General features: G+C 51.8%; 3 protein-coding genes across 8 annotated transcripts; 2 read left to right on the forward strand and 1 right to left on the reverse strand.

The window, feature by feature from the left end:
- Positions 1 to 92: 92 nt before the first annotated feature.
- On the forward strand, positions 93 to 25,156 carry LOC6595428 (transmembrane protein KIAA1109 homolog). 5 transcript variants are annotated; one of them, XM_026988978.1, is made up of 22 exons: positions 93 to 667; positions 3,740 to 4,019; positions 4,078 to 7,219; positions 7,277 to 7,480; positions 7,540 to 8,098; positions 8,163 to 8,440; positions 8,510 to 8,630; positions 9,512 to 9,610; positions 9,983 to 10,563; positions 12,600 to 12,936; positions 13,002 to 14,210; positions 14,267 to 14,431; positions 14,491 to 14,743; positions 15,814 to 15,925; positions 16,020 to 16,135; positions 16,193 to 16,978; positions 17,046 to 17,904; positions 17,966 to 18,587; positions 18,645 to 19,574; positions 19,627 to 23,350; positions 23,414 to 23,814; positions 23,879 to 25,156. In XM_026988978.1, the coding sequence occupies exons 1-22, from the start codon at positions 554 to 556 to the stop codon at positions 24,632 to 24,634; spliced, it is 15,648 nt and encodes a 5,215-aa protein (XP_026844779.1). In that variant the 5' UTR covers positions 93 to 553; the 3' UTR covers positions 24,635 to 25,156. The 5 variants fall into 5 exon arrangements, with proteins under 5 accessions (XP_026844779.1, XP_026844776.1, XP_026844778.1 ...); XM_026988975.1 differs by lacking the exon at positions 9,512 to 9,610 and having other exon boundaries at positions 23,414 to 23,614; positions 23,684 to 23,814; XM_026988977.1 differs by lacking the exon at positions 9,512 to 9,610 and having other exon boundaries at positions 16,080 to 16,135; positions 23,414 to 23,614; positions 23,684 to 23,814.
- LOC113565805 lies at positions 1,993 to 3,200 on the forward strand. The gene is made up of 2 exons (XM_026988981.1): positions 1,993 to 2,113; positions 2,185 to 3,200. The coding sequence occupies exon 2, from the start codon at positions 2,220 to 2,222 to the stop codon at positions 2,997 to 2,999; it is 780 nt and encodes a 259-aa protein (XP_026844782.1). The 5' UTR covers positions 1,993 to 2,113; positions 2,185 to 2,219; the 3' UTR covers positions 3,000 to 3,200.
- Positions 10,653 to 12,343, reverse strand: LOC6595429. 2 transcript variants are annotated; one of them, XM_026988980.1, is made up of 5 exons: positions 12,278 to 12,343; positions 12,044 to 12,215; positions 11,231 to 11,984; positions 10,930 to 11,143; positions 10,653 to 10,849 (listed from the first exon to the last, which is right to left on the reverse strand). In XM_026988980.1, exons 1-5 carry the CDS (start codon positions 12,341 to 12,343, stop codon positions 10,748 to 10,750), a joined length of 1,308 nt encoding a protein of 435 aa, XP_026844781.1. In that variant the 3' UTR covers positions 10,653 to 10,747. The 2 variants fall into 2 exon arrangements, with proteins under 2 accessions (XP_026844781.1, XP_026844780.1); XM_026988979.1 differs by having other exon boundaries at positions 10,653 to 10,876.
- Positions 25,157 to 25,858: the final 702 nt, after the last annotated feature.

A 25,858-nucleotide genomic window follows, 5' to 3' on the forward strand; every position in this document is an offset into this window, starting at 1 on the left:
AAGCGCGACGAGATGGGAGTGTTTTCGTTTGAGCGAAATAATTTTATATTACTTTGGCGCTAAATAGCTAGCCATTTGTTACTAAATATAGTTTAAAACGTGATCTAAGTAGTTAAAACACATCCTAACCATAACGGCAACACCGCTGATTCAATGAAAGTGCACGAAAAAGTCGAAGGAAAATTTGAGACACTTGCGACGACGACCTCCAATACAAATACAAAGTGGGAAAAATCGAACAGTATATATGCGTGTTTGTGTGTTTGTGTATGCGTGCCCCCCCGTAGAAATAATAAATTTAATTTAATATCAAATGAGCGGTACTGCAGCACACCATTAAGGTTATAGTAGCCACCAAATATGATATGATGTTGTGTATAAATGTGTATATGTATAGTGTGAATCGATAATGTGCAACAATGATGATGAGCAATCAATAGCGATAAGTGCAAAATTCCATTAACAACAACAACAACAACAACAGCAACAACACAACGACAAAGGCAGTCATTCGATCCATCCACGCACACACGCACACACACACACCGCCAACATGGAAGCGGAGGAAACAAGCGACGATGTCTTCCCACTGGGATTTCTGGAAGTCGGCACCTGGAACAACACCCACAACGTTGCCTTCAATGACATGAATTTAGATGCACGAATGGTATGGCATAATAAATAATGAATAACGAAAAAGAATACGAATTATGTATAATAAAGTATATGGACGTGTGTGCCTGAATTTGAGAGTTGTTTGGATGATGATTCCAGCATGCAGGCTGTGACTGGAGAGGCATATGATAGCTCCAATACTGAACAGGACAAGGTGGTATCACTCACAGACAGAGCGAGGGAACAATACCAGTACATATGTATATGTACATCTCAATTAGGTCGTAGTGCAGACGCACACAAGCACACACCTGAATATAATATATATACTATATTCTTATATACATATGTATGTAATCTGATTAATATACGATGGTATGGGTACATGAATCAACCGACGAATGGCTTTATCTGCACGGCTAATGGACTGATTGCTGCCGTTTAATAGTCTCATTCCCCGTCAGAGTCACAGTCGCACTTCCAGAGGCCCATTCCCCGCCGCAGTCGCAGTCCCTGTTGCCGTTGGAGCTCTCACTTTGTGCCCCGGCGAATGGGCTTATCAATCATTGTGATTTGGTCATTGACACACACACACAGTCCCTGCTGCTCCCTGCTCCTACTATCCCACTGGCTCTACAGAACCCAGAAGACCCAGAACCCAGTCGTTGCTCGCTGATAAGTCATTCAGCATGTACATATGTATGTAGTTATTGTTATTTCCTACACTTTACGCCCTCTTATGATCTTTTTCTATAACTATAAAACCAAGAAAATATTTAGTTTCCTTTGTACATTAGCACAATACCAATGTCTATATTTGTGTAAAATATAAATGGAGTGGTATGTCCAAATACATAGTCAATGACTGTCCCTATGGAAACTAGGGCCTGACTTTTCCATATATCTTTCTGAAGCTCTTGTTCCGTTCCACTAGTGGACGTTCGTTTGGTTCATTGTACAAATTTGCCATTAACAAACGGACATTTTCCTTTCGAAGATCCCTGTATGCCAAATCCTCTCAAAGGAAATGGTTTTTCCGACCCAAATGTTGAGATTTCCTTATATGCATAGAGCAGGAGCACTCACATAGGTTGGTTTCCGATATTTCATGATCCATTTCACAGAATCTACAGGACTTTCTATCTCTATGAGGAGACAGTGCCTGGTGAGATATCCCATTAAAGCTGAGTTTTTATGGAGCGAAAAAGTTAATGCATACAGTATATAGATTTGTATACTCCCTTCACATATGAAACCCTTCCTATAAACAAATGAAATGCAAAATTACAAATCATATCTGCCTTTCCAGCTCCAGCCTAAACACTGTCAAAGGGCTCAAAAAAGTTGGAAACATCTCAGTTCTAAAACTCAACACGTCCGATTCGTCAAAATTATTTCTTAGCAATAGTATCTTGTTTGCAAACCAAAAACGTATATTTCGAACGTAAAAAACAAAAAACACGACACAAGCGATAGAACGAACGCCGAAGTCCCCCTTGTAAATTACGAGCTGGCTTTAATCGAAATACGCGGCTACATTTTTGTTGTTTTGTTGTCTCCTTCGTTAAGCTTTTCTTTGTTTGCTGAAATCATCGTTAGTCATAATGCCACTGAGGGTCCTCGTGGGCTGTGCTGTGAACTGCCAGGGGATGCTGGCTCGCGCTGTGTGCAGCAGCAAGTCTTCGACGAATGTTTGCCGCTTGGCCAGCAGCAAGAGCAGCGTACCAGAGCCCACCTTTGTGCTGGACGATCCGCGGGAGATTGAGCTATCGGAGGTGGAGAAAATGGGCCCATGTCGTCGCAATTTTGCGTCACTTCATTCTCCCCAAATGTTCTTTTTCCCGGAAATGGTGGCGCCGGCCCACCACGACCCCAACAGCCTGGATCTGATGTTCCCGCAGGAGAGCGACGAAGTGATGTTGCACAACGTGCGGCGTCAGTGCGGAGACTTTGAGTTGACGGTGCAGCAGATGCCCAAGCTGCTGAACTCCTACCTGAAGTCCATCTTCTATCGCAACTGCGAGGGATATCAGGGATTCAGGGACTCCATGGACTTCACCGCCATCAGCCTGAAGTTCAGCTGCGACGTGGACCTCGCCATCAAGGCCTTCCTTGACTTGGCAATCAGCGAATCCATTCGCCTTGCCGAGGCCAACTACTGGGTGGACTTTGTGAATCCGTACACGGGACGGGCACACCACGCACCAGCCGCCCCGGAACTCTACTACTTGAACAACTTTGGACTGGCGGGCCAGCAATGGAACTACGAGAACGCCAATGGCTGCACCATCATCGATGACTCCCACGAGAATGAATTTAGGGGCACCATTTACACCGATGCCCCCGTACATGTTATACGGAAATGCTGTTGCTCTGAGCGTTAACTTGAGCTGAAATGTCTGGCCGATCTGTTGGTTTAGTTTTTACATTTTGAATGGCCCAAGGCTTTCAAGAGTATGGCAATGTCTTCTCCCCTTGCTCCCCCGAACCTGATAATTGATAATTGATTGTAGCCCTCGAAGACATAAATGTATTTGAACGACTTTCTGTTAAGTAAAAATTTAAGTATCACTTTCGAACAAGCACAACAAATTTCGTATTTGTCTATTAGTTTTTTTATAATAGTAACGATTTAATATCGATCCCTGTTTCTGTCCGCGGGTGTCTCTTCCTCGTCCAGTGTGCGAAATCTGGCGGAGTTGAGCGGAGGAGAGAGAGAAAGCGAGTATCGCTTGAAAGCGAAGCAAAGAGTTCTAAGATTATTGTAAAAGATGCAAAATCAGAGAACATCCCCCTTAATGCCGGAATGCAGGCCGCGCAATTTGTACTAGCAAGAGGTATATAGCAAGAGGTATATAGAAAGTCTTCGGTATAAAGGGGCCGTATAACTTATTTTACCACCTCTTTTTTTAAACCCTATCACGCAATTGTGCGGGGCCAAATTTACCATGGTTTTAATATCTAGAAAAATGAGCTAATGAACAAGTTTGGGAGTATCTTTCTTCGGCTCAAGCTCATAATATTATGAAAGGTGCCAATTATTCAGCATGAAACAATTCAGCGAAAATATCAACCTCTTACCCTTCTTTAATTAAGCTTCTGTTCTTTTGATCTTTAACTTTAGATATGGCTGCTGTGTTCGCTGCTGACGACCATCACCTGGGTGACGTACATCACGTTCTACAACCATCGGGTGATCGGGATGCTCATCACGAAGATAGCCAATCGGTGGTTCATCAAGGGGGCATACTTCAAGATCGGATCAGTGTCGCTGAATCCGCTGGCGGGGAAGATCATGTTCCGGGACTTTGTGTACATCACCTACGACTACACGGTGCGGGCGCAGGATGGATACTTCATATTCCGCTGGTGGCGTTCCTATGTGCCCAAGGACGTGTCCGAGGGTAAGAGAGAAGTTAACCTCGAAGACAGATCTGATTCATTCTGCTTTTCCCCAATTAGATCTCTCGCATTCGGATACCCGTTTGTCCGTTCAGTTGAATGGCTACGAACTGCACATCTACAACAGATCGGATCTGTACGATAAGCTGGAGAAGACCTTTGGGCTGGAGCCGTCGCTGCTGATACCCACGGATTTGCTGAGCAACGAGGAGCGGAATAAACTGAAGGAGCACAACATGAATCTGGAGAATGCACGGCAGAGCCAGCGGGTGAACAGCGTTAAGAACTCGGAGGCCATGCAGGCTACCACGTGGCGGGACCTCATACCAGTCATCAAGATCGACATCTGTTCGGGTCGCTTTGTGTTTGGCAATCGCCTGACGCCCACCACACTGTCCATATCCGTGGAGGAGGCCCACTGCACGTACAGCACCAAGCCGGCTGTGTGTCGTCTTGATCATTTCATGCATTTCGTAAAGGCCAAGGTGGAGAATGCCAAGGTTCTCTTCTGTCCGAGTCCCAAGTACACGGGACTGATTGACGAGCCGCCGCGGTACATGGGCGAGGGCTTTGTTGTGATGATGTCCAACCAAATGGATCTCTATTTCTACATGGATGAGCCGGGCGTGGTGCCCGAACAACCCGTGCAGATTGTGCTGCCCAATGGCGATGTGGTGGAGCCGTCGCCGCCTGTTTGGGGCATCAATGCCCACTGCCTCAAGGGCACAGACTTCAGCTACGGCCCCTGGGCCGACCGACAGCGGGATCATCTGTACAAGTACTTCTATCCCTCCGATTGGAAGGAGGGGGAGGTCACACCCACACCGCAGCCGGGCGAGCTGCGCAGCTATCAGTCGTTCGATGTGACGCTGTGTGTCCTCAACGAGGCCACCATCGACATACTCTTCTCGAAGGAAAAGGAGACGAATGCCATGCACATCACTGTGGGTCCGGCCTCCTACGTGGAGGTGACCATCCCCTGGATCACGCTACCCGACGGATATACATCCAAGATCCAGGGACAGCTCTTCCATGTGGAGGCCACCACCTCGCTGCAGTATCGGAGTCTCGCGGAGTTCGAGTCTTTGGAGTACAAGGTGCGCATCCATTATCCCACCAAATGGAATGCACCGCAAGATTGGAGCGTGTCCCTGGCCGGCTGCAAGACGAGCGCTTTTATTGTGTACAAGCACAAGTGCTTCTTCCAGGACCTCATCGAAGACTGGGCGAACAAGGCACGGCCGGATATCCTCAGCTTTGTGCCGTACACGTGCAATTTTAATATCCGTCTGCACGAGTTCGAGATCCTGATGCTGTGCAACGAGTACAACTGGATCGACTGCAGCAGCGCCAATCAGGAGAACAACCATCTGGCCTTCTGCGGCGATGTGTTCGAGATGAGCTTCGCTCTGCCCTTTGACGATTTCCTGCCCAAGACGGTGACGCTGAAGTTCTGGATCCACGGCGAGGGCCTCGACCTGAGCCTGTACGTGCCCGAGGTTTCCTCGGTGCGTCCCATAGTTTTAGCCATAGACGAGAATGCAAGACTGTTGACCCGCGAGGGCAAGCTCTGCCGCCGGCCGGAGCTCTACACGAAAAAGTGGCGCAAGATCTGCCAGCGCTCGGCTGGATGGATCGACTGCTGGGCCGTGCCCATCCTGGCGCTGTCTATCCAGTACGTTTACCATCCGGTGCCCCCGCTGGGACCTGATCCACAGGCGGACATCACGACGCCCGAGAAGGAGGAGATACTCCTCAGTCCCATGCGCATACCAAAGGTGCGAAAGTCCCCAGTCAGCAGCTGGCAACAGCCTCCGGAGCAGTTTAGCAAATTCGATCCGGGGACCCTGGCAGCGGATCATGTAACCGTGGAGCTGGAGATCGGCAGCTCTGTGCTGATGGCCTACGGGAATGTGCTGCGCAACTTTATCAGCCTAAAGGAGAACATTTTCGGCGAGGATCAAAGCTTCACGGACATGGAGCAGTCGAATGTGAATCTCAAGGAGCCCCCAGCACTCAATCCCAAGGACCAGCTGCTGGCCAAGGAGAAGGAGCTTGCCAACAAGTCCATCTCAGAGGTGCAAGTGCCCGAGGAGAAACGCAAACCCTTCGACCCGCGTCTCTACCGACCGCTGGAGGTGATGGTCTCCGTGATTGTGCACGACATTCAGGCCCATGTGATGAAGAACTGCAACGAGGATGATCCCCCCTGTCCGGTGGTGCTGATCGAGCGTTTCGGCTTCGAGATGAACAAACGCTACCACGAGACAACGCTCCAGGTGCTCGTAAGCCCCTCCTATCTGCTGGCCTCCGACAGCATCCAGCGGCCGCAGCGGGAGCAGCACATCAACCAGGGACACCTGCTGCTCTCGGCCGTTCAGGTGCGTGGTCATGCGATGTTCAGCAACGAGGGTTGCGCCCTGGACGAGGACACACTCGAATATTCCTGGCTGGTGGAAGTGCAGCTGGGCAAGCTGACGGGGAAACTAACGCTTCCGCAGCTCGTGAACGTTGTGACGGGGCTGGAGACGCTCATCCTGCTCGCTATCGACCCCGAGAACTGCCTCAAGTCACCGAAAACGGTGCGGAATTGCCATCACGGAGTGCCTAGCAATCTGTGTCCCCAAACCAAGGAGGAGAAGAAGTACAAGTGTCCCTCCTCGGAGGACATCAAGTACAAGATGACGCGGGTGTCGGTGGATGCCGTGGATGTCTATCTGATAGAGAGCGGCACAGCATTGCATGCCTGGATATCGCCCATTCGCCTGGCCAACTGCAACCTGCACGGCCAGAGGGTCAAGTCGGGGATCTCCGGTCTGCTGCCCTCCATTCTGCTGCGTTTGTTCATGCTGCATGCCACCACGCCATCGTACAACACCAACACCACGGGCAGCAATCGGTCGGGCAAGTTGCGTCGTGCCGACCAGGACTCTCTAAAGTCGCAGGATCATGCTCCGCCGCACACTAAAGCCGGGAAAAGGAGCTCCAATTCGTTCTCTCAGTCGCGACGCGATTCACGGGATGAGGCCACGCGCCGCCTGCGCGATAGCTTCTCGGAGCCACAGGCCAAACGGACCCCGGAGACGGCAGATCTCTCGGAGAATTGGGTGGAAGTGGGATGCACCTCCCTGGGACCCATACTGCTAGAGGGAGCCTCGGCACTGCCCATACCCGACCATGAGCTGCATTTGGTGCAGCACAAGTGAGTGGAAAATGTACACGAAATGTCCATATTTTCAATGCTTTCTTTCCCTTGCAGCTTCCTGCGCGAACACGACGCCAAGTTCAAGCGTCTGTGGTTCTTGTGGTCCAACAATGGCAGTGCCTTGTCCTCCAGCACAGAGATCTCACGCTGTGGCTGCATCGGAGGCTGCGTCTTCTTTGGCAGCAATCGGAATGGCCAGAAGTTTTTCAAGCCCACGGCACAGGATATCCATGATAATTACAACATAGCGCGTTACTTGTGAGTGTCCATTGAAGATCGAAAGTCTGAGCCAGAGAATGATCTCCTCCTCCCAACAGCATCATCAATAACAACAAGGACTTTGGTTTCGGCGAGAGCATACTCCACCAAGGACAACTGGTTTTCCACACGCCACCCTATAGCCTGCACTGTGTCTCACTGTACGACGCGGCCGATTTCAACGGCAAGGGTCGACTGTACAGGCCCGCCGGGGGGGATTTGCGGAATGGCGGAAGCCTCAAGAAAGCGGAGCACTGCTCCTTGCCAGACGGCACAAAGTTCAAGATCGGAGGCTGTGCCAGTGCCGCTGTGGAGAAACCAGAGCTCAGCAGCCGCCACAAGTCACGGGAGAGCATTGGCTCCCCCAACACCCTCGAGAGGCGGAGCAAGCGGTATCCTTGCACGCGTCAGACCTCCGTGGAAGTGCCCTATTCTCGCCTGCTGGATAGCCCCTCCAAGAAGCTACAGCAACTGCAGCAGCATGAAGCAGCTGCAGGCGATGCAGGTGTAAATACTAAACGACGCGGCTCCGATTCGAACAGATTGCGAGTGTCGCCGCCCAAGACAAGCATCTCGGACTCGCGACTGACGGGCGAGGCGTTGGATGATGAGCATGAGGTAGGCTAATCCTTCAGAAACAGATACATGTGTAAACTAAAAAAACGGTTTGGTTCCCCTGCAGATGCCCGATGAGATGTCGCACTCGGCACCCCATTCGCATCCCTTGGAGTTTGAGATTGCGGACATTGCTCTTCATTGTCAGGCTCTGGGCGAGCAGCTGCCTCGAGAGGTACAGCGTACCATCTCTTTGACATCGGAGAATCCCTCGGAGATGTTCTTCTCCGCCGAAGAGGACATATCGAATGTGATGTCGCAGCGTGGATCCATGAAGCAGCGGAACAGTGCCAACAGCGGATCAGTGGTGCTCTCTGGAAGAAAGCGTTTCTCTTCCGATTTGAGGTTGATTATTACGAGGATTACTCCTTTCTGAAACGTGAATGTAATACCTTTCCCTCTCTTTTTGCGCAGCATTGGTGCTCAAAACGAGAATGGCAGCCACACTCTACCCACATATCGCAGCGATCTGGAGATCCATGCCCCCGAGGGCAACAAGACACTGCCCAAGCGGCCGCAAAGCACCACAGAACTGGTAAAACTAAAGAGCGTTTATGCGCTTTATATACCTATGTTAGGGAGATTTATTCATGAACTATATGTATATGTATACTTATACACGAAACGCGTTTCGCTTTGCTGCTTTTGAAGCCAAGTCTATATCTATCTCACAGTCTCTGTCACCATCTCTCCAAAAATCTCACTCGGTAAAAGAAAGCGGCATAAGAGATTCTGAAAAACTGTGTCCAGTGCATGCTTTGAGCTTCTTTAAGCTTCTGATCTATCTTAACTATTTAAATATCTATTAGTGTTATTATAAATATATCTATTACCACAGTTCCATTAGCAGAACACTGGGCATTCGTAGATGATTTTGGTTCAAATTAGTACTATATTTCGAACAAAAGTTTTACTTTTTCTATAAAAAGTTAAACATTTCGATCAATATTCATCTAAAAATTCGAGATGGAGCAAAAACTATTTCTTACCGATCGATAAACCGATAAATTTTAAGAATTTATTCGTTAAAGTACCAGATCTCGAATAAACTACTTTGAACGATATTATTCTAGTTTCTGATCGGAAAGATTTCATTGTTCGGGTGTCGAATGTATCGAGTCACTTTTTTACAGCGAATCAAAGTCATTCATCGAATGTGTCCCCTTCTAGTGGAACAGGGGTGGTATATAACTTAAGTGACGTTTTCTCAATGTTCGGTTGACATTCCATGTACGTACGTATGTATTCTGTGAAGCGAACATTGAGAAACCGCTCCATAAATCTGTAACCCCACCTAAATTATATTCCTCTCCTTAAAACTCCTCGATCTTCATCTTAAATCAAACTAATTAACAAACAAAACAAATCAAATTAAAACCGAAACCGAAAACAAAAACAAATACAAAACTCATCCAGAACGAAGACGCGAGACGCATTCACGGTCTTGCCACACCAATAAGAAAACAAATAACAAATATCTCATCACGACCTGAGTACCGACATTTTATTCATGATGTGAGTAGTTCTTAGTTTCCAAACGAACAAAAACAAAAAAAAAGCAAAACCTCTTAGAAAGTAGAGCCACAAAATCTCGATGTATCTGAAGATGTGTATTGATTTGGTAAAAGATTTTCTAAATTTACGATTCAGGAGATGGACACTTGCATGCTGTTTGTCAGAGATTCTTAGTGCATGCTTCAATTGGTTTTCTAATCTAGTCCTGATCCTATCTAGACCTAAGTTAAGTTTCTCGCAACCTTACACGAACTTTTCTTTCCACAATTCTGCTTGCGCCACTGTCTGACTTCTGGCTATTTAGTTGTAGATGAGCCACGAAGCGAACTCCTTTAGTAATCTTTACGCGCTCTTCTCCACTGCTCCACACAGGCGGACTCTCGAGGCTCCTCGTCGGGCACTCCATCGCTGTCGTCCAACTCCTTCATCTCCGCCATGTCGTCGCAGGAGGATGTGGCTCTGGTGAATCTTCATCAGCAGGTCAACCGACCCATCATTGACTCCCCGCTGCTGATGGCCAGCTATCAGAATCATTTGTCACAAGTCAAGTGCTTTAATTGGAACGCCTGCTCCTTTCCCCTGGGGCCGGACGTCTTCTCCACGCCGCTCTTCAGCGAGAACGAAGATGGAGGTCTAACCTACATTGGCAGCAAAATGTTGCCCCATTTCGATCTGTATTCGTGCTGGCGTGAGATCAAGGTGGTGCCCCGGTACGAGAACGCCACGGGGAGCAACAGTTCGGCCACATTCATGGGCGGACCCAAATCCCATCCCTGGGATCCCAGTGTTCTGCTGAAGGAAGAGGAAGCGGACAAGACCACGAATGGCTTTGATGACGGGGAGTTCATGAGTCTTCAGTCGGAAGGTGGAGCTGCCTGCACATCTGTGGTGGCGAGGCTGAAGGGGCAACTAAATATCTTCCTCACGCCGCTTCTGCTGGAGGGATTGCAAAGGTTCGTATATGTTGTAGAGAGGGGTATATAAAAGAAGTCATCAATCATTCATACAGAAAAACGATTCACGAGCAGACAAACAAACAAACTTTCTTCTTTATCAATTTATGGGGTAAAAAATACAACTACAATTATAATTATCGTGATAACAACAATTAGGCTTCAAGTTTAAAACAAAAAAAACTCAACATCGCTTAACGCGCAAATGAGCCGAAACCGATTCCTGCAGAGCCTCCAAGTCGTCATTGCTCTGACCGTCCTGATCGCGTGGGAAGCTGTCCATTAGCTGTTTCAAATAGGTCTCCTTAGAGTTCTGAAGAGGGAATCAATCCCAATGTATGGTGTATGTATAGATTTAAAACTCACGTCAGGGGCATCGTCCGTTTGCTTGTTCTCTCGCTTCATTCGCCTGAAATCGAGATATTCATTGGGATCCTGTCCCTGTTCCTCTGTGAGCTTTTCTAGGGTTAGATTCTCGTTCTGGCTGCGATCCTCCCGATGATCGTTCTGGCTATCGATGTTCCCGTCCTCCATCTGGGCGAGGAAGCGCATCGGATCGCGCTCATTGCTGGCAAGGAAGCTGCAAGATTAACAACGAAACGGAAACAACGGACGCGGAAACGTGTGTGTATGGATTGTCGGTGATTGATGTGATTATGCTGCCAACCTGTCGGCAGCACTGAGCTGTGGCCTCTCATCCATGGGATCGTATGGGATCTGCTTCTGCTCCTGGGCTTTGGCATACTTTCGCTCTCGGTGTGCCATTCGAGAGAGATGATGGCGCTCGTACGTTTCTGTACGCTCCAATTTAGCCCTCTCCTCCTGCTCGTCGGCAAGTGGTTTCCACCCGCTCTGCTTGACCCGATCTTCCATTGGTTCTCGATCCAGAGAGTGAATGGGAGTCTCCTCGTCCAGTTGCCCGATTCTGGCCAGCTCATTGGCTGGAACGTAAACCGAGGAGTCATCAGAGTTTTCCTCGTCGTAGTCCAGTGGTGACTGCTTGAACACTTTGGCGGAATCTCTTCCGCGGAATCTCCTCAGGCACTCAAAGTCGTCTGCTTCGCATTCTTCATCGCTCTTGACCGTTGGCTTGGGCTTGCACTTCATTTGCTTCGTCTTCAGGCACTTGGACATGCCGAAGGGGGCCCCCATATTGTCGTAGTCTGGCGTTTTCTTGCTGGAAGTTTTCTTGTAGGGGAGCCCTGATGTTGTATCTGGGGGCTCGCAGGTGGTCGCAGCAGTTTTCGTGGTGGAGCGTGTGAATTTTGGCACAGGCGGTCGCTTGGTGCAGAGATTGTTGGGCTTTTTCTCCTCATCCTCGTCCTTGCAGCCATCATCGAGGTGATCCTCCGATGCCAGCAGATCCTCAAAGACCTGCTCATCCGTGCCCTTAGCTTCCCTGAACTGGTTTCCTTGACTTGCTTGCTTTGAAAGCCCTCCAACTGGTGATAAAATCTTAATCTCATTTGCAAACACTCACCGTCCGAGTCCGAGCCCGAATTGGGATCTTCATCGTGATGGCTGTGCTCATCCAATAGATGGTCCAGCGAGGTCAGGTCTTCTAGCGACAGATCTTCCAGAGCAGCCTGAACATCGCCATCGGTTAGGCCATCTGTAAGATCAGGATAGTTGTGCGGGTCGGCATGTTGCGCCTGTGGTGTCCAAGGGACTGAGTTTGTGGGGGAATCTCTCCAAAGATGGGATGGACACTCACCGTGGGATACGCGTGTAGTAATAAGGGAAATATCAAATATAGTAAACATATCCGCATCAGAATCATTTTCTTTTTATGAAACCTAAATTTATTTATATTACTGAGAATTGCAACGCCTACTTGGTAATTTGTGTATACTCGTACATATGTTTGAAACAGTTTCTGTTAAGCTAGTAAGCGAAAATATTACTGCATAGAAACAGCCGAAAGAATCACATTTCCATCCTCTGCATGAAGTTGCATTCTCTGTGCCACTAGCTATGACTTATGTAGATTTACTCGCCCATACGATTACGATTAACGAAGGAAATATTATTTTCAGGATGGTAGAGGCTGCCATACCCACCATACAGTCGATGCACCTCCTCTCAGTCGTCAACTTCATTCACACGTCGTGCATTGCCAAGGTGAACAACGACAATATACTGAAGAGAGACCAGAGCCTGAGCTACTGGTCGCAGGTGCACTCCAATTCGAAGCGATCCACCACTGAGCGCCATCTGCAGGGGCCCGGGGACTCGTTCCTCAGCGATGTCTACGAGGAGAGCATCTCGACGAAGACGCAGGGGCTGATTGTGCTGCCAAAAGTCAGCATCACGATGCTGCAATCCTCCATTGTGGAGGAGGTGATATCCGTGGCAGCTCTGGACAATGTCCAGGTAAGAGTTCGCGCTCTCGAATCGAAAACACAATTACACACAAACGCTTTCCATTTGCTTGACAGGATCTCAGCTGCGTCTCGCTGCTGACTTTCTACATGGAGGGGATCTCCACCAAGTTCCATTTGGGCAAGACGACGCGTGCCTCCATGCACAACGTGTACATCCAGCAGACGGTGCAGTCGGGCAATAGCCACAAGAAGGGCGGGATTATGAAGGGAACGCGTGCCCTTCTGGCGCACCTTTCCTCCCAGACCCGACCCGACAATGTCCAGGGGGAGCCCATTCTCATAGAGACATCGGAAAAGCAGTTGGAGGAGCTCGTCATTACCCTGGATATTGGACGAGCGCATGCACAGCTGCGACGCCTGAAGACGGAGGGCCAGTCGTGTGCCCAGGACTCACCCATCATCGTCACTGCCATTCCGGAGCACAAGAGCAAGGTGCTCTTCGAGTGCCTGAAGATGCCCGAGAGCACGGGCATCGAGAGCATCGGCTACATCATGTTCGAGTGCGGCCTGGAGGGTGTGGGCGTGAAGATCGTGAAGCGCTCGCACTTTGAAAAGTCCGAGAACAGCAAGGAAGAGCTGGCCGAGATGGCGGGCGCAGGAGGCGAGGGTGTGTCCGCCAGCGGTGGCTTCAACCTCAACGATCTTGTGGGTCACGGTGGGGCAGGCAACGAGGGAGGAGTGGCAGCACCTTCCTCGGATGCTGGTGCCACTTCCAAGGCGGAGGCCGCCTGGCGTATGATCACCAAAAAGCCACCCACTCCAAAGACCCCCAAAGAGAAGTTCCACCACGGCCAGGACAGCGAGAACTCTACCTCTGGGGCTGACCAGAGGAAATCCACACCCAAACCTCCAGACGAGGATGTGGAGAAGGGGCCCACGGCGACAGGCAATCAGGGTGCTCCGAAGACCGGGGCTGCCGGTGGCAGCAACTCCAAGGATGCCTACGACAAGGTGCTTTCGAACGTCAAGGAAACCGACAAGACCTCTTCATGTGTGATCGAACTGAAAGCCGTGTGGCTGAACTTTGCGGCGCCGCCCTGCGTGCCCATCACCCGAAAGATCGATCTGACGCGCCTCGACTGGAACCTGCTGAGCACTGCCTCGCCAGCCATCACTGCCTGGATGAATCCAAGCAATCGGCTGGCCATCAAAGTGGTGGCCCTTCTGAAGGCGCTGCACACGCGGCAGACGGCGGTGGCCGCCTGTCTCATGGCGGAGGCCTTGGACAATGAGAAGATCCAACGGAATCCCAAGATCAAGAAGGTGAGGTCGACAAACGAATACCGGGGAGTGCTGAATCTTCAACCTTTCTTTTGTAGAGTCGCTATGCCAACAACTATACGCTGCTGTCGAAAACGCTGCAAGAGGATCCCAGCTGCCAGCTGTGCTACATCATGCAGAAACTGGTTCTGGACGAGGGCGTGCAACGGATTGAGCCGATCTTCAAGCAGGCGGACGTGCCGCATCTGATTACTCTACGACAGGTGAGCCGCTCTCAATCGGAAGAAGAATATATCTTTATAAACCGACGATTCCTTTGTAGGGCATCATTGTGCTGAGTCGTCAGTGGAAGAACACACTGTACAATCCCATACTCTTCGAGCATCAGTACAAGAATAAGCTGGCACGTCCCATCAATGTGACATTCTCGTTTCCGCAGAACGAGGAGGAGGCGGAGAACGATGAGTGCGAAGGTGATGTTGAAATGGGCGCCTATGCGGGCGTCGGCGAGAATCCGGAAGAGAGTGAGAATGCTTTATTACTTGGGCAAACACAGCATCATCGAACTCACATTGGTATTTTTTTGATTAACGCTCTCTCCCTCTGGTTTACTCTCTCTCTCCTCTTAACCTAGTTATATGTATAGTTCTCTATTCTCTTTCCTGTTTCCTATTTCCTATTTCCAATTTCCTCTCTTTCTGCACGTTTTTGTTGAATGTGTGTTCTATATTCTCTCTCTGTCTGTCTATATATCCTTTTTTTTTTAGCTTTTTACTACCCACAGTTTTCCACTGTTTTCCCTTCTGTTTCCCCACTTCCGTGTCTCTCTCTTTCTACACTCCCCTTCTCGCACACACCCACACACATATGTCGTCAAATGCTTTAAGTGTTCACACTTCATACAGTTTGATGCTTTTGCATATACTCGATGCATTATACTAGTACTACAATACAAACTATACTATTCTATCCTTTCTGGCTATAATCTATCCTCTACATAGAACTAAATTTATAACTAAATGTGTTGTACATTAAACGGAACTTCTCGGCGGACCAAAACACGATTGTAAAACGCAACAAACGTAAAACAAACGAGACAAATCTGCGAGCAATGACTGAGGTCTCGCTAAAAGTTTGCCAACGAGCTCTGAAAAGATCGAGACAGAACCAAGCGACTAATAAAGTCTCGCTAATTGTGATCTGTGTATAAAATCTTAAAATCGTTTTCACAAAAACAGGGCCCTATCGTACTTCGACCATCTTTGGATCATTCGTTGAAAAAGTATCATAATATTCCTCTTCTAAAATGTTTGGGAACCGGTCTGCACACAGATTTATATACATTCCGAACATTGCGGAGCTGAAAACTCCCTGAGCCGTAGTCCTATTACTTGGAGCTCTCTCAGAAAATGTATGAGCTGGTGCACCTATATACGTAATACATATACACTGTATGGTAATGCGATATCGCTGATGGTGTTTTGGTCCAATGGGGTTATAATCGTATATATGTAGGTTATATATGTATGTGTTCTCTCTTAATCCTTCGTTTACTGTACAACCTTTCAACGCAAAAGTGAAAAAAATACCAGAAGAGTGTGCCGAATTATTACTCACAAATTCCCTGTATCCTCCATATCCATAGAAAACAATCAGTACGGCGGACTCTCGTACAGCCACGAAGCGGGAGGTCAGCATGGAGCTGCCTCCCAGCGTTCGACCTCCACATCCCCGAACATCCATAACCCGCGTCGTGGGTAAGTTTCATCTTGTCCAGTTGCTTCTCATGCTTGTCATTTGCTCTTCTCTGCATCTTTGCATCCCCGCACCCTGCATTGCTCTACGCTTTAGGCTGAACAAAGTGCACAGCAAAGCCTCGAATTATTCACATGGCAATTCATCTCGTTCCAGCATACAAATGCTGCCCATTATCTCGGGGCTGGTGGAGAAGCAGGTGCCAGAATTTGGTATGTATCAAAGAACACCTTCCAAGGGAATGCTTTCTGAAAGATATCCTTCTGCAGAGTACGGTGCCCTCCAGGAGGGTTCTCTCAGCTCCACCAATTCGGTCAACAAGTTCTGGCAGGGCGCCGAGAGCCACAAGGAGGATCTGTACTTCTGGATGGCCAAGCAGCAGGACAACAAGAAGAAAGAGCATTTTGCCGAGAAAGAGCACGCTCGTCCTGCTCCCCCGAAGATCCCTGGACACACCCACACGCGCAGTGGCATCATGCAGGACTCGATCAAGCTGTTGGATGCTCATTTAATCTTCGAGCCGTTGCTCACTTGCCTGGGCGTGATGCCCCAGCAGATGATCAACAAGTTCTCGAATGCAGACATCTCCTCGCTGGAGAATTTCGGCACAAATCTCTCGCTAATCGGCACTTTCGATTCCATTCGCGTGGACATTGTCGTGAGCGAGGCGGGCGACAAGAAGAACCCAGCCCAGAAGCCGGCAAAACTGAACAAGAAGTCGAATGGCAGGGCCTCGATTATGATGGACACTCCCCTATTCCTGTGCGAGCGCGTGGGCGTGGAGCTGGAGGTGCTGAAAATGTCTGACGGGGCAGTGGATCAGGCCCGACAGAACGTCATTTACATGTCGCGGCGGCAGCTGAAGAAGCACACGAGTACTGTGATCAATTTCAGCCTCAATGTGAGGTTCATTTCGCAGCAAGTGAACATGCCGCTGCTGCGGCTGCTCCATCAGATCTGCAACATGTATCAGAATGTGAAGGATGCCCAGAACGAGTTCCACGATCACCCAGAGCTCAGCAAAAAGAGCCAGACCAAGGATGAATGTAGTTTGGGTAAGACTGCACCATAAATAGGATTAATTGTAGCAGTTCCTCACAAGTTTTTCTTCTCCCCCTGCAGCGTCGGAGCCCACGGATATCTTGGGCTTCAATTCAGTCTCTGAACGGTTTGGCCATGGCGAGAGCTATTCGGATGAGCGTTACGACAAGTTCAACGAGACGATGCCCACAATGCCAGCGGCTAGAACGCGTCCGGGCGGCATGGCGCCCATCATACAGCTAACACCGTCGCCAAACGCCAAGAATCGTCCGCAGAGCTTCGCCCAGAAGCTGCGTTCCACGGGCAAGTCGGTGAAGGGCAAGCTGGGCTACACCAATCTCAATGAGTCGAGTTCGTCGCCTCTGCGGGACAGTCCCACCATGTCGCTGCACGAGCAGAACATCCTCAAGCTGGCCACCGAATCGAAGGCCTCGCTCAACGGCGGCTGTGCCACCAGCATGAGCGGGGACTACCAGAACACTCTGACCAAGGGCATGTCATCGATGGCCCCCCTGCTGGAGACGCCCAACTGCTGGAAGACCATCTACCATCTGCTGGAGCTGTACGGCACGATGCCGGAGACGAAGACGGTGGTCCAGAGGAGCTCCCTCAATGAGCACAAGAAGCCGTCGGCGTTTGTCAACGACGAGGATGATTTGGCCAGTGCCCCCACCCCATTGCCGCAGCATCGCGAGATGCTGATCATCGATGGGCCGTCCCAGGAGCGAACTCGTCTGATTGTCTTTGGCGTGGCCAAGATCCACAAGACCCGACTGCTGGCCACCCTCTCCGGGCTCAAGCTCGAATCGGAGATCACCACGCTGAACAGCACGGCCACGTGGCGAAAGAAGGCGCGTCCCGTGTCCCTGGAGTGCTCGCTCACCGGACAAGTGGGACGCGCCATGATTGTGCTGCTGGAAGGTGTAGCCCCCAGTCAGCAGTAAGTGTGCTAAAGTCTTCCCCTCTCTTTGTTTCATGGCTAACTCTTGTTTCGATTGCAGAACCGTGGTGAAGGTGACCGTTGGCAAGAGCCAGACGCTATACTCGAGCCTCTCCAAGCGGGGCAAGGACAAGAACAGCGGCCTGCTCTCGATCGGTGCTGTGAACATAGACATCCCGCAGCATCCGGTGGCCCTGCACGGCATGATGACGCGCAGTTCCAAGCAGCTGTCATCCACCATCCAGGAGCTGAGAGTAAAACGCAACTCCGGTCGCTCCACCCTGCGATCCTTTACAGCCGAGGAACCAGAGTCTCCATTCCATGCCCGAAACTCGGGCGGTGCCAGCAGTGGCGCCGGTGTGGCCAGCGAAATGCGAGAGCGCACTGTCTCCGGCGGCGGGGGAGCACAACAGCAGCCGCAGCTGGCGGCTCGAAGAGCCGCTCACATGGCCCAATCGAGGTCGGGGGCAACGGCGGCTCAGCACCAGAACGGGTTGCTCCAGCCGCTGGTCATGCAGTTCAATATACTCCTCCAGAGCCTGTCCATCAACGCTGCGCTGCTGCCCTCGCTGCAGGCCCAGTATCGGATGAACCATGTCAGTTCCATGGGCGTCACGGGCCAGAGAGCGAAATTTGTCATCGACTTGCCCACGCATACGCTGAGCTTCAACACCAAGATTCAGGTAAGTAAAACTCTGATCTTGAATCGTTCCTCTGAATAACATTAGAATCCTTTAAAGAACGAAATGAATCTGCCGTCGGAGGCCTGCATTGGGCTGCCGCCCGTCCACGTGTTGGCCGAGTACATTCCAGACAATCGCCAGGATCAGGCGGAGAGCACCGAGGGCATTGTACTCCGGCAGGGCGGCTATGTGAATGCCAGTGCGGAGATCGGGGAGTTCGAGCGCTGCCTGACCACGGATTTGCTGAACCACTTGGTGTTTGTGCAGAAGGTTTTCATGCGCGAGATCAACGAGGTGCTGCAGAAGGTGTACGGCGGGGAGAAGCCCGTGCCGTTGTGGACCGAGGAGAGCGGGGACAGTTCCAGCGTGCAGGAATCAACGCTGAAAAGGATCCTCTTCTCCATCAACATATCGATGAAGAGGATTCAGCTGACGGCCACCACGCCCTGCTCGTCGGCGGTGCGCTTCGAGACGGGCACCATGGAGCTGCAGCTGTCGAATCGCGTGAAGAATCTGGGCGACATGAGCAACCGTAAGCTGTTCTTCAAGGCGCACATTGACTTCAATCTGTCGCTGGGACAGATCATAAGAAATGTGATCTTTGACGAGGCGGAGCCGGAATTCCAGCAATATGCCTTCTTCCACACGACCATCGGTCTGCGCAATGCCTTCCAGGACGAGCTGCTCAACGAAGACAAGGAGCTGATCCTGCTCACGTTGAAGCGCCCCCTGGTCTACATCCAGCCGATAGCCGTGGACAAGGCCATATTGGTGTGGCTGAACTACAAGAACGCCTACGAGTACTGGGCCGAGAAGCGGGCCAATCTCTGCTACGAGCACAGCCAGGCGACGGCCCAGCAGCAGCAGCAGGTCTTCGATCGCGTGGCCTTCGGACAGATAGCAGGATCGAACTTGTCCACCCTCTTCCTGCAGTTAACTGTCGAGGATATGGGCATATGCTTGCCCCTGAAGCAAGTCAATACTGTGGTATGTTCCCGTCTGTTTCAGGAATTTCCCAATTTAATTCAAATCTTTCTAGTCCTTTGGCTCCCGTTCGTATCAGGACTTTGATGCCAAGGGAGCTGTTGTCATCACGCTGGAGAACACCATCATTTCGGCCTGCAATTCGGGAGCTCTGGTGTCCAAGGGAAAGTTCCAGGGACTGTGCCTGCGGTTCGCAGACGATTTCGAGACCAATCTGGATGACTGGAAGCCCACCAGCGGCGAGCCCATAATGAACGTGTGCGTGGTGTCCGAGGGCACCTTCGAGGTCTGCTCGCGGACCACAGCCGCGAAAAAGGGAGAGAACGCCAAGTGGCTGCTCAACGTCAAGTGGCAGATGGAGGGTGTGGACATCCACTTGGACGTGAACATCGGCAAGCAGCTGAGTTCCTTGGGGCACACGCTGACAATGCTGACGGGCTTCGAGGAGGAGGACACGCAGATGGAGTCCCCAGACAGCGACGAGGGAGATCAGAGCTGCCGAGACACGTACGTGCGTCGTCGCGGGGAATTCGATAGCCTGCCCGCTTTCGTATTCGACCCCACTATCGACTCCAAGAAGCGCTCGTTCATGATGGAGAAGGAGATGGCCGAGCAGCTGAAGATCATCAATGATCTGCGGACGCTGGGCGCGTCCCACAACACGGTGGCCCACGAGGAGCGGCGGCTGCAGGAGCTGCAGGCCATCTGCTACAAGTACTTCCGACGCGACATGATCCAGAAGTGGAAGCGGCCCTCCCTGAGGAGATCCCTCAAGAACTACAGTCGCTCGCACTCGTACATTGGCGGAGGAGTGGGGATTCCCGGAGTGGGAGGAGTGCCTCCATCGCTGGACAATGGCAGCCACAGCTATGCTGGCCGAAGACTGGACACCATTGCCTCCAACGACGAGATCTCCAGCCTTCAGAGCACCCCTGCTTCCTGTCACTCGCGCAGTGCTTCCCTCAAGATGGCCGGCGGTGGAGGAGCAGGGGCAGGAGTAGGAGCAATCAATGCCCTGGGAAGGGTAACCTTCACAGAGGCCATGCGCCAGACGTCGCTGCCCAATGCGGACACGGACACGGAGACGGCGGACAACGAGTTGGACTGGCGCGGCGACTGCACGCCCAGCGAGATGGATGTGGATGGGATATCCGTGGAGATGCGACGCAAGCACGGGCACGGCCAGAAGCAGGCCGAGCCGAACATTGACTTTGAGCTGGACGTAAAGGTCCTGGTGAACTCTGGCAAGTGTGTGCTGCACACCAAAGACACGGGAGACGAGCGCCAGGGTCAGGGGTATGCGGCGGCAGGAGCTGCCGGAGCTGCTGGAGCGGCTGCCTCGAGCGTCAAGTCGCACAAGAGGGAGCGCAGCATTGGCAACGACTGGGGCAGTCCCACGCCATCCAGACGGCAGCGTGATAAGAGCAAGCTGCGCTTCAATGCCAACGCCCTGCTGGCGGATCTCACCATCTTCCATATACCCGGACTGGACGTGAAGCTGCACTACCAGTCCAAGACCTTGGCGGAGCAGGTAAACCATCAGCCGGATCCATCGACAACATCCACGCCGCACGGACCCCGTCGGATAGGCAGCAAGCGGGCCACACTCTGCGCTTGGATGACCCTGCAGAGCATACCGGAGGAGACCATCATCTCGCCGCACATTCTCGAGTTTCTCGAGCAGACACTGGAGCCGATCCCCGCGAGGCAGCCCAGCAGCGTGCCCCAGACGCCCAATCACAACGCGGCTGTTAATCTGGACATTCTGCCAGCCAACTATGTGACTTATGCCTCCTTCCCTGTGGATGTCATCGTCTACTTCCACATGCAGCCGTCGACTTTCCGCTTCAGCTGCCTGCCCGTGTCCCGCGTGGAGTGCATGCTGCAGCTTCCCAGCCTGGACATTGTCTTCAGCTCGAAGCGCAGCACCGAGGAGGAGAGCTCTGGCACCCACTCCAGCACCCACACGCATCCGGAGCAGCTGCCGACGGGCGGGCTGAGTGTCACCGGGTGCCTGGCCGACTTCAATGTGTTCATATTCCATCCCTACGGCGGCAAGAAGACCTCCAAGGAGACCCAGTTCTCGCCCTTGAGCGACAGCGAGCGCAAGGACTCCCTCAGCATCAACGTGGAGTTCGTCAAGTTCCACATCACGCGCTGCCGCAAGGTCTACATCGAGCCGCTGCCCAGCTCGAAGCGAGGCCTGGACCACTCGCGCGCCGTCATCCGCTTCTCCACCATCGTGGACATTGGCAGTGCCAGCTTCAAGTACGACATGCGGCGGCTGACGGAGATCCTGGCCTTCCCCAAGGCGTGGTACAGGCGCCGCATCGTGCGACGCCTCTTCCTCGGCGATCTCAGTGTCCACCAGCAGCAGCAACAGCAGCAGCAGCAGCAGGCGAACGCAGGCGGAGCGGAGACACCCACGGGCTGCGCCTCGGCCACGCCCACCCCCAGCGAAGACGCAGGGCGGGCGAAGGATAAGATGCGACTGGACTTTGATGCCCAGCCGACGCAGCAACAGCAGCAGTTGGGGCACTTTGGGGCCGTGCGCAAGCTGAAGAATCTAGGGAAATCCTCCAGTGCCGAGTCCTCGGGTACGCCTCCCTCCGAGAAGAACCAGATCACGTCCTGGGAGACGCTCGTCCTGTTCGCCGTGAACTTCACGAAGCTGAATGTCCAGATGAACATCGGGAATGTGTGCGGCAACGTGGTATGGCTGACGAAGGACTTTCAGTCGGACGGACGCCTGTCCATCGGCAGCACCGGCTACAAGAACATGTATGCGGGCATCTACCTGGGCGGCTCCGCGCTGGACGCCAAGGGTGGCATCGTGGGCGGCAGTTTTGAGGTGAACAAGATCAACAAGCGATTCCACATCAAGGAGGAGGCCGGCATGGAGCCCTACCATACGCTGGGACTGAGCTTCATGGCCCTGGAGCTGCGGCTGGACTACATGGGCACCTCGGTGCTGATGACTCGCATCAGCAGCTTCTCCGCGGCCATGAAGGATGAGTGGCGCACCGCCTCCCAGGCAGCGGCAGCCCCCGCCCATGGCAAGGATCAGCCGCGGGCTCTGATCTTCATCCACGGCGATCTCAGCTGGGACCAGCTGCAGATCATGATCTCCAAGTCGACCACTGCGGATATGCTGAAGATGTATTTCAAGCTGGAGGAGTTCTTCACGCAGCAGTTCAAGTCCTCCAAGCGGGTCTTCTCCAGCCTCGAGCCCCGGCTCCAGGATCGCACGGCCAGCATCAAGCGCCGGCAGCAGTTCAAGAAGAAGCCCAACGGAGAGCTGGCGCCGCCTCAGGGCGTGCCGACTGGGATGATTGGGGACAACACGGATGCCCGACACCATCGCCACTGGCAGAAACCCCTGGCTCAGGCTGTGGGTCTGGTGGTGCCCTCCCTGGTCACCCGTCTGCCCCGCCACGGCAACGTCTTGGGCGGCACAGTGGAGCTGCGCGGACAGAACATCTCGCTGGCCTGCTTCCACGGCATCAACTTCAAGTCCAAGTCATGGGCGCTGTTTAGCCTGCGGTCTCCCTCGATCAACTTTGCCACGGAGGCGCGACAGATGGAGGAATCGGGCTCCCACGAGGTGCTGGTCACGCAGACGCTCACCTCCTGCCTGGGCCAGAGCACGGAGGTGCAGCAGCAGCAGAACCACTCGATGGCCATCGTCAGTCGCATCACGCGCAACATCATCTTCCCGCCACAGTTCAAGACGCTCAACGAGTGGTTCCACTATGCGTTTGCCAACAGCGAGATTGATGGTGAGTGCCCCCGAACGATTGACTGCCCCCTGATTGATGACTTTCATTCTGTTCCATTTTTAGCTGTTGACCGCTTCCCCATCATGGAGTGCGAGCGGGAGATAGCATCCAACTCGATTGAACGAACTCGTGCCTCGGGGAGCAACAGCTCCGCCAAGGCACAGGAGCACAACCACAATCGGGAGGTAATCTTCGCCTTGCCCAGCCTGCAGCTGCATTTCAAGACTGAGCACAAACAGGGACCAACCACACCAGAGCCAAGCGGTAAGCAGAGCGGCAGAGACAGTGGCAGCATCCCCTTTGAATCTCTGGAAACTCGACTCTTTCTTGCAGAAACCAAGCCAGAGGTGTTGTGCAGCTTCATCACCGAATTCGATGACCACATCTTTGTGACCGTCGATGCGGACGCCTTCTTCTTCCTGCACGATCTCATCACCTCCTATGTGACTGAGAAAGAGAAGGTGGTAAGTCTTTCCTGGAGGTGCACATTCCATGGGAGTGGTATCTTATTGATTCTTTCTTCGCCAGATCGGAGCTCAATCGGCGAGGGCTGCCTCGCCCAATCTGTCGCAGAAGACCAACCTGAAGCCGTATCTGACGGACGAGATACTCAAAGAGAAGCGGAGCTCTTCCAACACGAACCTAACTGCCCAGGGCAAGCAAATGAGCGCCAGCAAGAGCAGCCTGGAGCCCCTGCAGGGCAGCCACACGAACCTAGCGAACTCGACGACCAATGTGTCAGCGACATCAAGCACGACGGCCAACACGGCCTCAACCGCAGCATCATCATCATCGGCGACGACCACAACGACGGCAACGGCAACGGCGACGGCGACGGGCTCCACAAACGATGTCAAAGACGGAGGCACACAGCCACAGCAACAGGCAAACGCAGGAGCCAGTGGCTTGGAGGCATCCCCGCCGAGCTTTGATCTGGAATCGTTTGTGCGCGACTGGCGGCATTTTGAGTGCCAGACCTGGCATCTGGAACCCACAGTTCGCCTGCTCTCCTGGGCGGGCAAGTCCATCGAGCCCTACGGCGTCGACTACATACTCAACAAGCTGGGCTTCAGCCATGCCCGCACCACCATACCCAAGTGGCTGCAGCGCGGCTTCATGGACCCCCTGGACAAGGTGCAGGCCCTCATGATGCTCCAGCTGCTGCTGATGGTGCGCGAGAACAAAGTGGAGAGGGAGCGGGACAATGGCACCGGAAGCGGAAGCGCAGGTGCCAACGGCAAGCAGCAGCACCAGCAGCAGAATCATCGACCATCAACGAATTAGCATCCATGGCATATGCACACACACACACACACACACACACATATATATGCATGACAAGTGACAATTATCCAAGTTGTTCGTTTAAGTTAAGTAGCAATGTATAGATTTGTGAACCGTGTAAAGTTTTACATAATTTATTATCCTCCCCGGTTATCCTCCCTCCCCGTGGCCTGGCATGCTTTCTACTCGCGGTATTATCTAGCCAATAAGGCAGCTTCTTCTTCAGAACTGTGTCCCTATATTGTAAATGGTTTGCTCCCGTTTCCCCGTCTGTATTCTCTAAGCGTAATGGTATACTAGTTTTATTTTATAGGTGTGTAAAGTCAAGTGCTTTGTGTAATTTGCTCAATTTTCGCGCTTTGTAACTATCATTACAGGATTTTGTTGTTTTTCGGATCTGCATCCATGGATACATACTATATACACATATATCAGGCAACAATGAGCAAAGCAATTGTGTTTAAACTATAAGTAGCTCTAATTGATTATACAGAAATATACAATGCAACACAGAACTTCCAATACTTTCGATGGATTTTCTCTTGATGGTGGGCCCCCGGATCCCAGTCGATCAACAAGATTCATGCGATCACGATACGGTGGAGAAAAACACATACAACTTAGGGAATGTATTTAACAGCATTCCTATTAAAATACACTAGAATGCACTCGTCTCTGGCTAGGGTATAGTACAGCTATCCTCGCTCTTCTGGGACTGAACCAGGCATCTCTTCCATGAATGTTTGCCCCTCACATTCCACATTGAATGGTCCCTGATTAGATCTAATAAAGGATCGCTATGCCATGGCAACGATCGGAGGAACAGCAAGTATTTGTGATGTTTAATTATAGAATAAATCCCTGAGCGGAATACTGATGAACTACTCCTGAACTTATGAGAAACGGAACCACTTCCCACTGGCTAATTATTCCACGACTACAGTGTGCCCTTGTGCAGCAGGCACAGAGAAATGTTCCAGTTAATTTTTGCTTGACTTTGCTGCTCCGCTCCGCTCCACCAATCCGCTTCCTTTCTGGCCCGGCCGGATCCTGCTCCTTAGACCCTTCCACGCCTACGACTTTGCTCCGTTTTTGTGTGTTTTTGTGTTTGCTTGAGTAAACTTTGGATCCGCTGCGTGTATCCGTTTTTTGTTTTCCTTCTCTGGCGCTGCCTGAGCGGCAGTGCAAATGTTTTCCTCGCTTCGCTCTCGTCTTTTCTTGGGG

Source organism: Drosophila persimilis, unplaced genomic scaffold (genome assembly GCF_003286085.1).
Source record: "Drosophila persimilis strain 14011-0111.01,24,50 unplaced genomic scaffold, DperRS2 tig00000191-arrow-pilon, whole genome shotgun sequence".
NCBI classification, from domain to species: domain Eukaryota; kingdom Metazoa; phylum Arthropoda; class Insecta; order Diptera; family Drosophilidae; genus Drosophila; species Drosophila persimilis.

Bases quoted from the DNA above. Each gene is read 5' to 3' on its own strand.
- LOC6595428 (XM_026988978.1), top strand. From the start codon at position 554: ATGGAAGCGGAGGAAACAAGCGACGATGTCTTCCCACTGGGATTTCTG. The intron at 8,631-9,511 runs GTAAAACTAAAG...AAACTCATCCAG, and splicing joins CGCAAAGCACCACAGAACTG to AACGAAGACGCGAGACGCAT. The intron at 14,211-14,266 runs GTGAGGTCGACA...TTTCTTTTGTAG, and splicing joins GGAATCCCAAGATCAAGAAG to AGTCGCTATGCCAACAACTA.
- LOC6595429 (XM_026988979.1), bottom strand. From the start codon at position 12,343: ATGATTCTGATGCGGATATGTTTACTATATTTGATATTTCCCTTATTA. The intron at 11,144-11,230 runs GTTGGCAGCATA...TTAATCTTGCAG, and splicing joins CAGCTCAGTGCTGCCGACAG to CTTCCTTGCCAGCAATGAGC. The intron at 10,877-10,929 runs GTGAGTTTTAAA...TTCCCTCTTCAG, and splicing joins AAACGGACGATGCCCCTGAC to AACTCTAAGGAGACCTATTT.
- LOC113565805 (XM_026988981.1), top strand. From the start codon at position 2,220: ATGCCACTGAGGGTCCTCGTGGGCTGTGCTGTGAACTGCCAGGGGATG.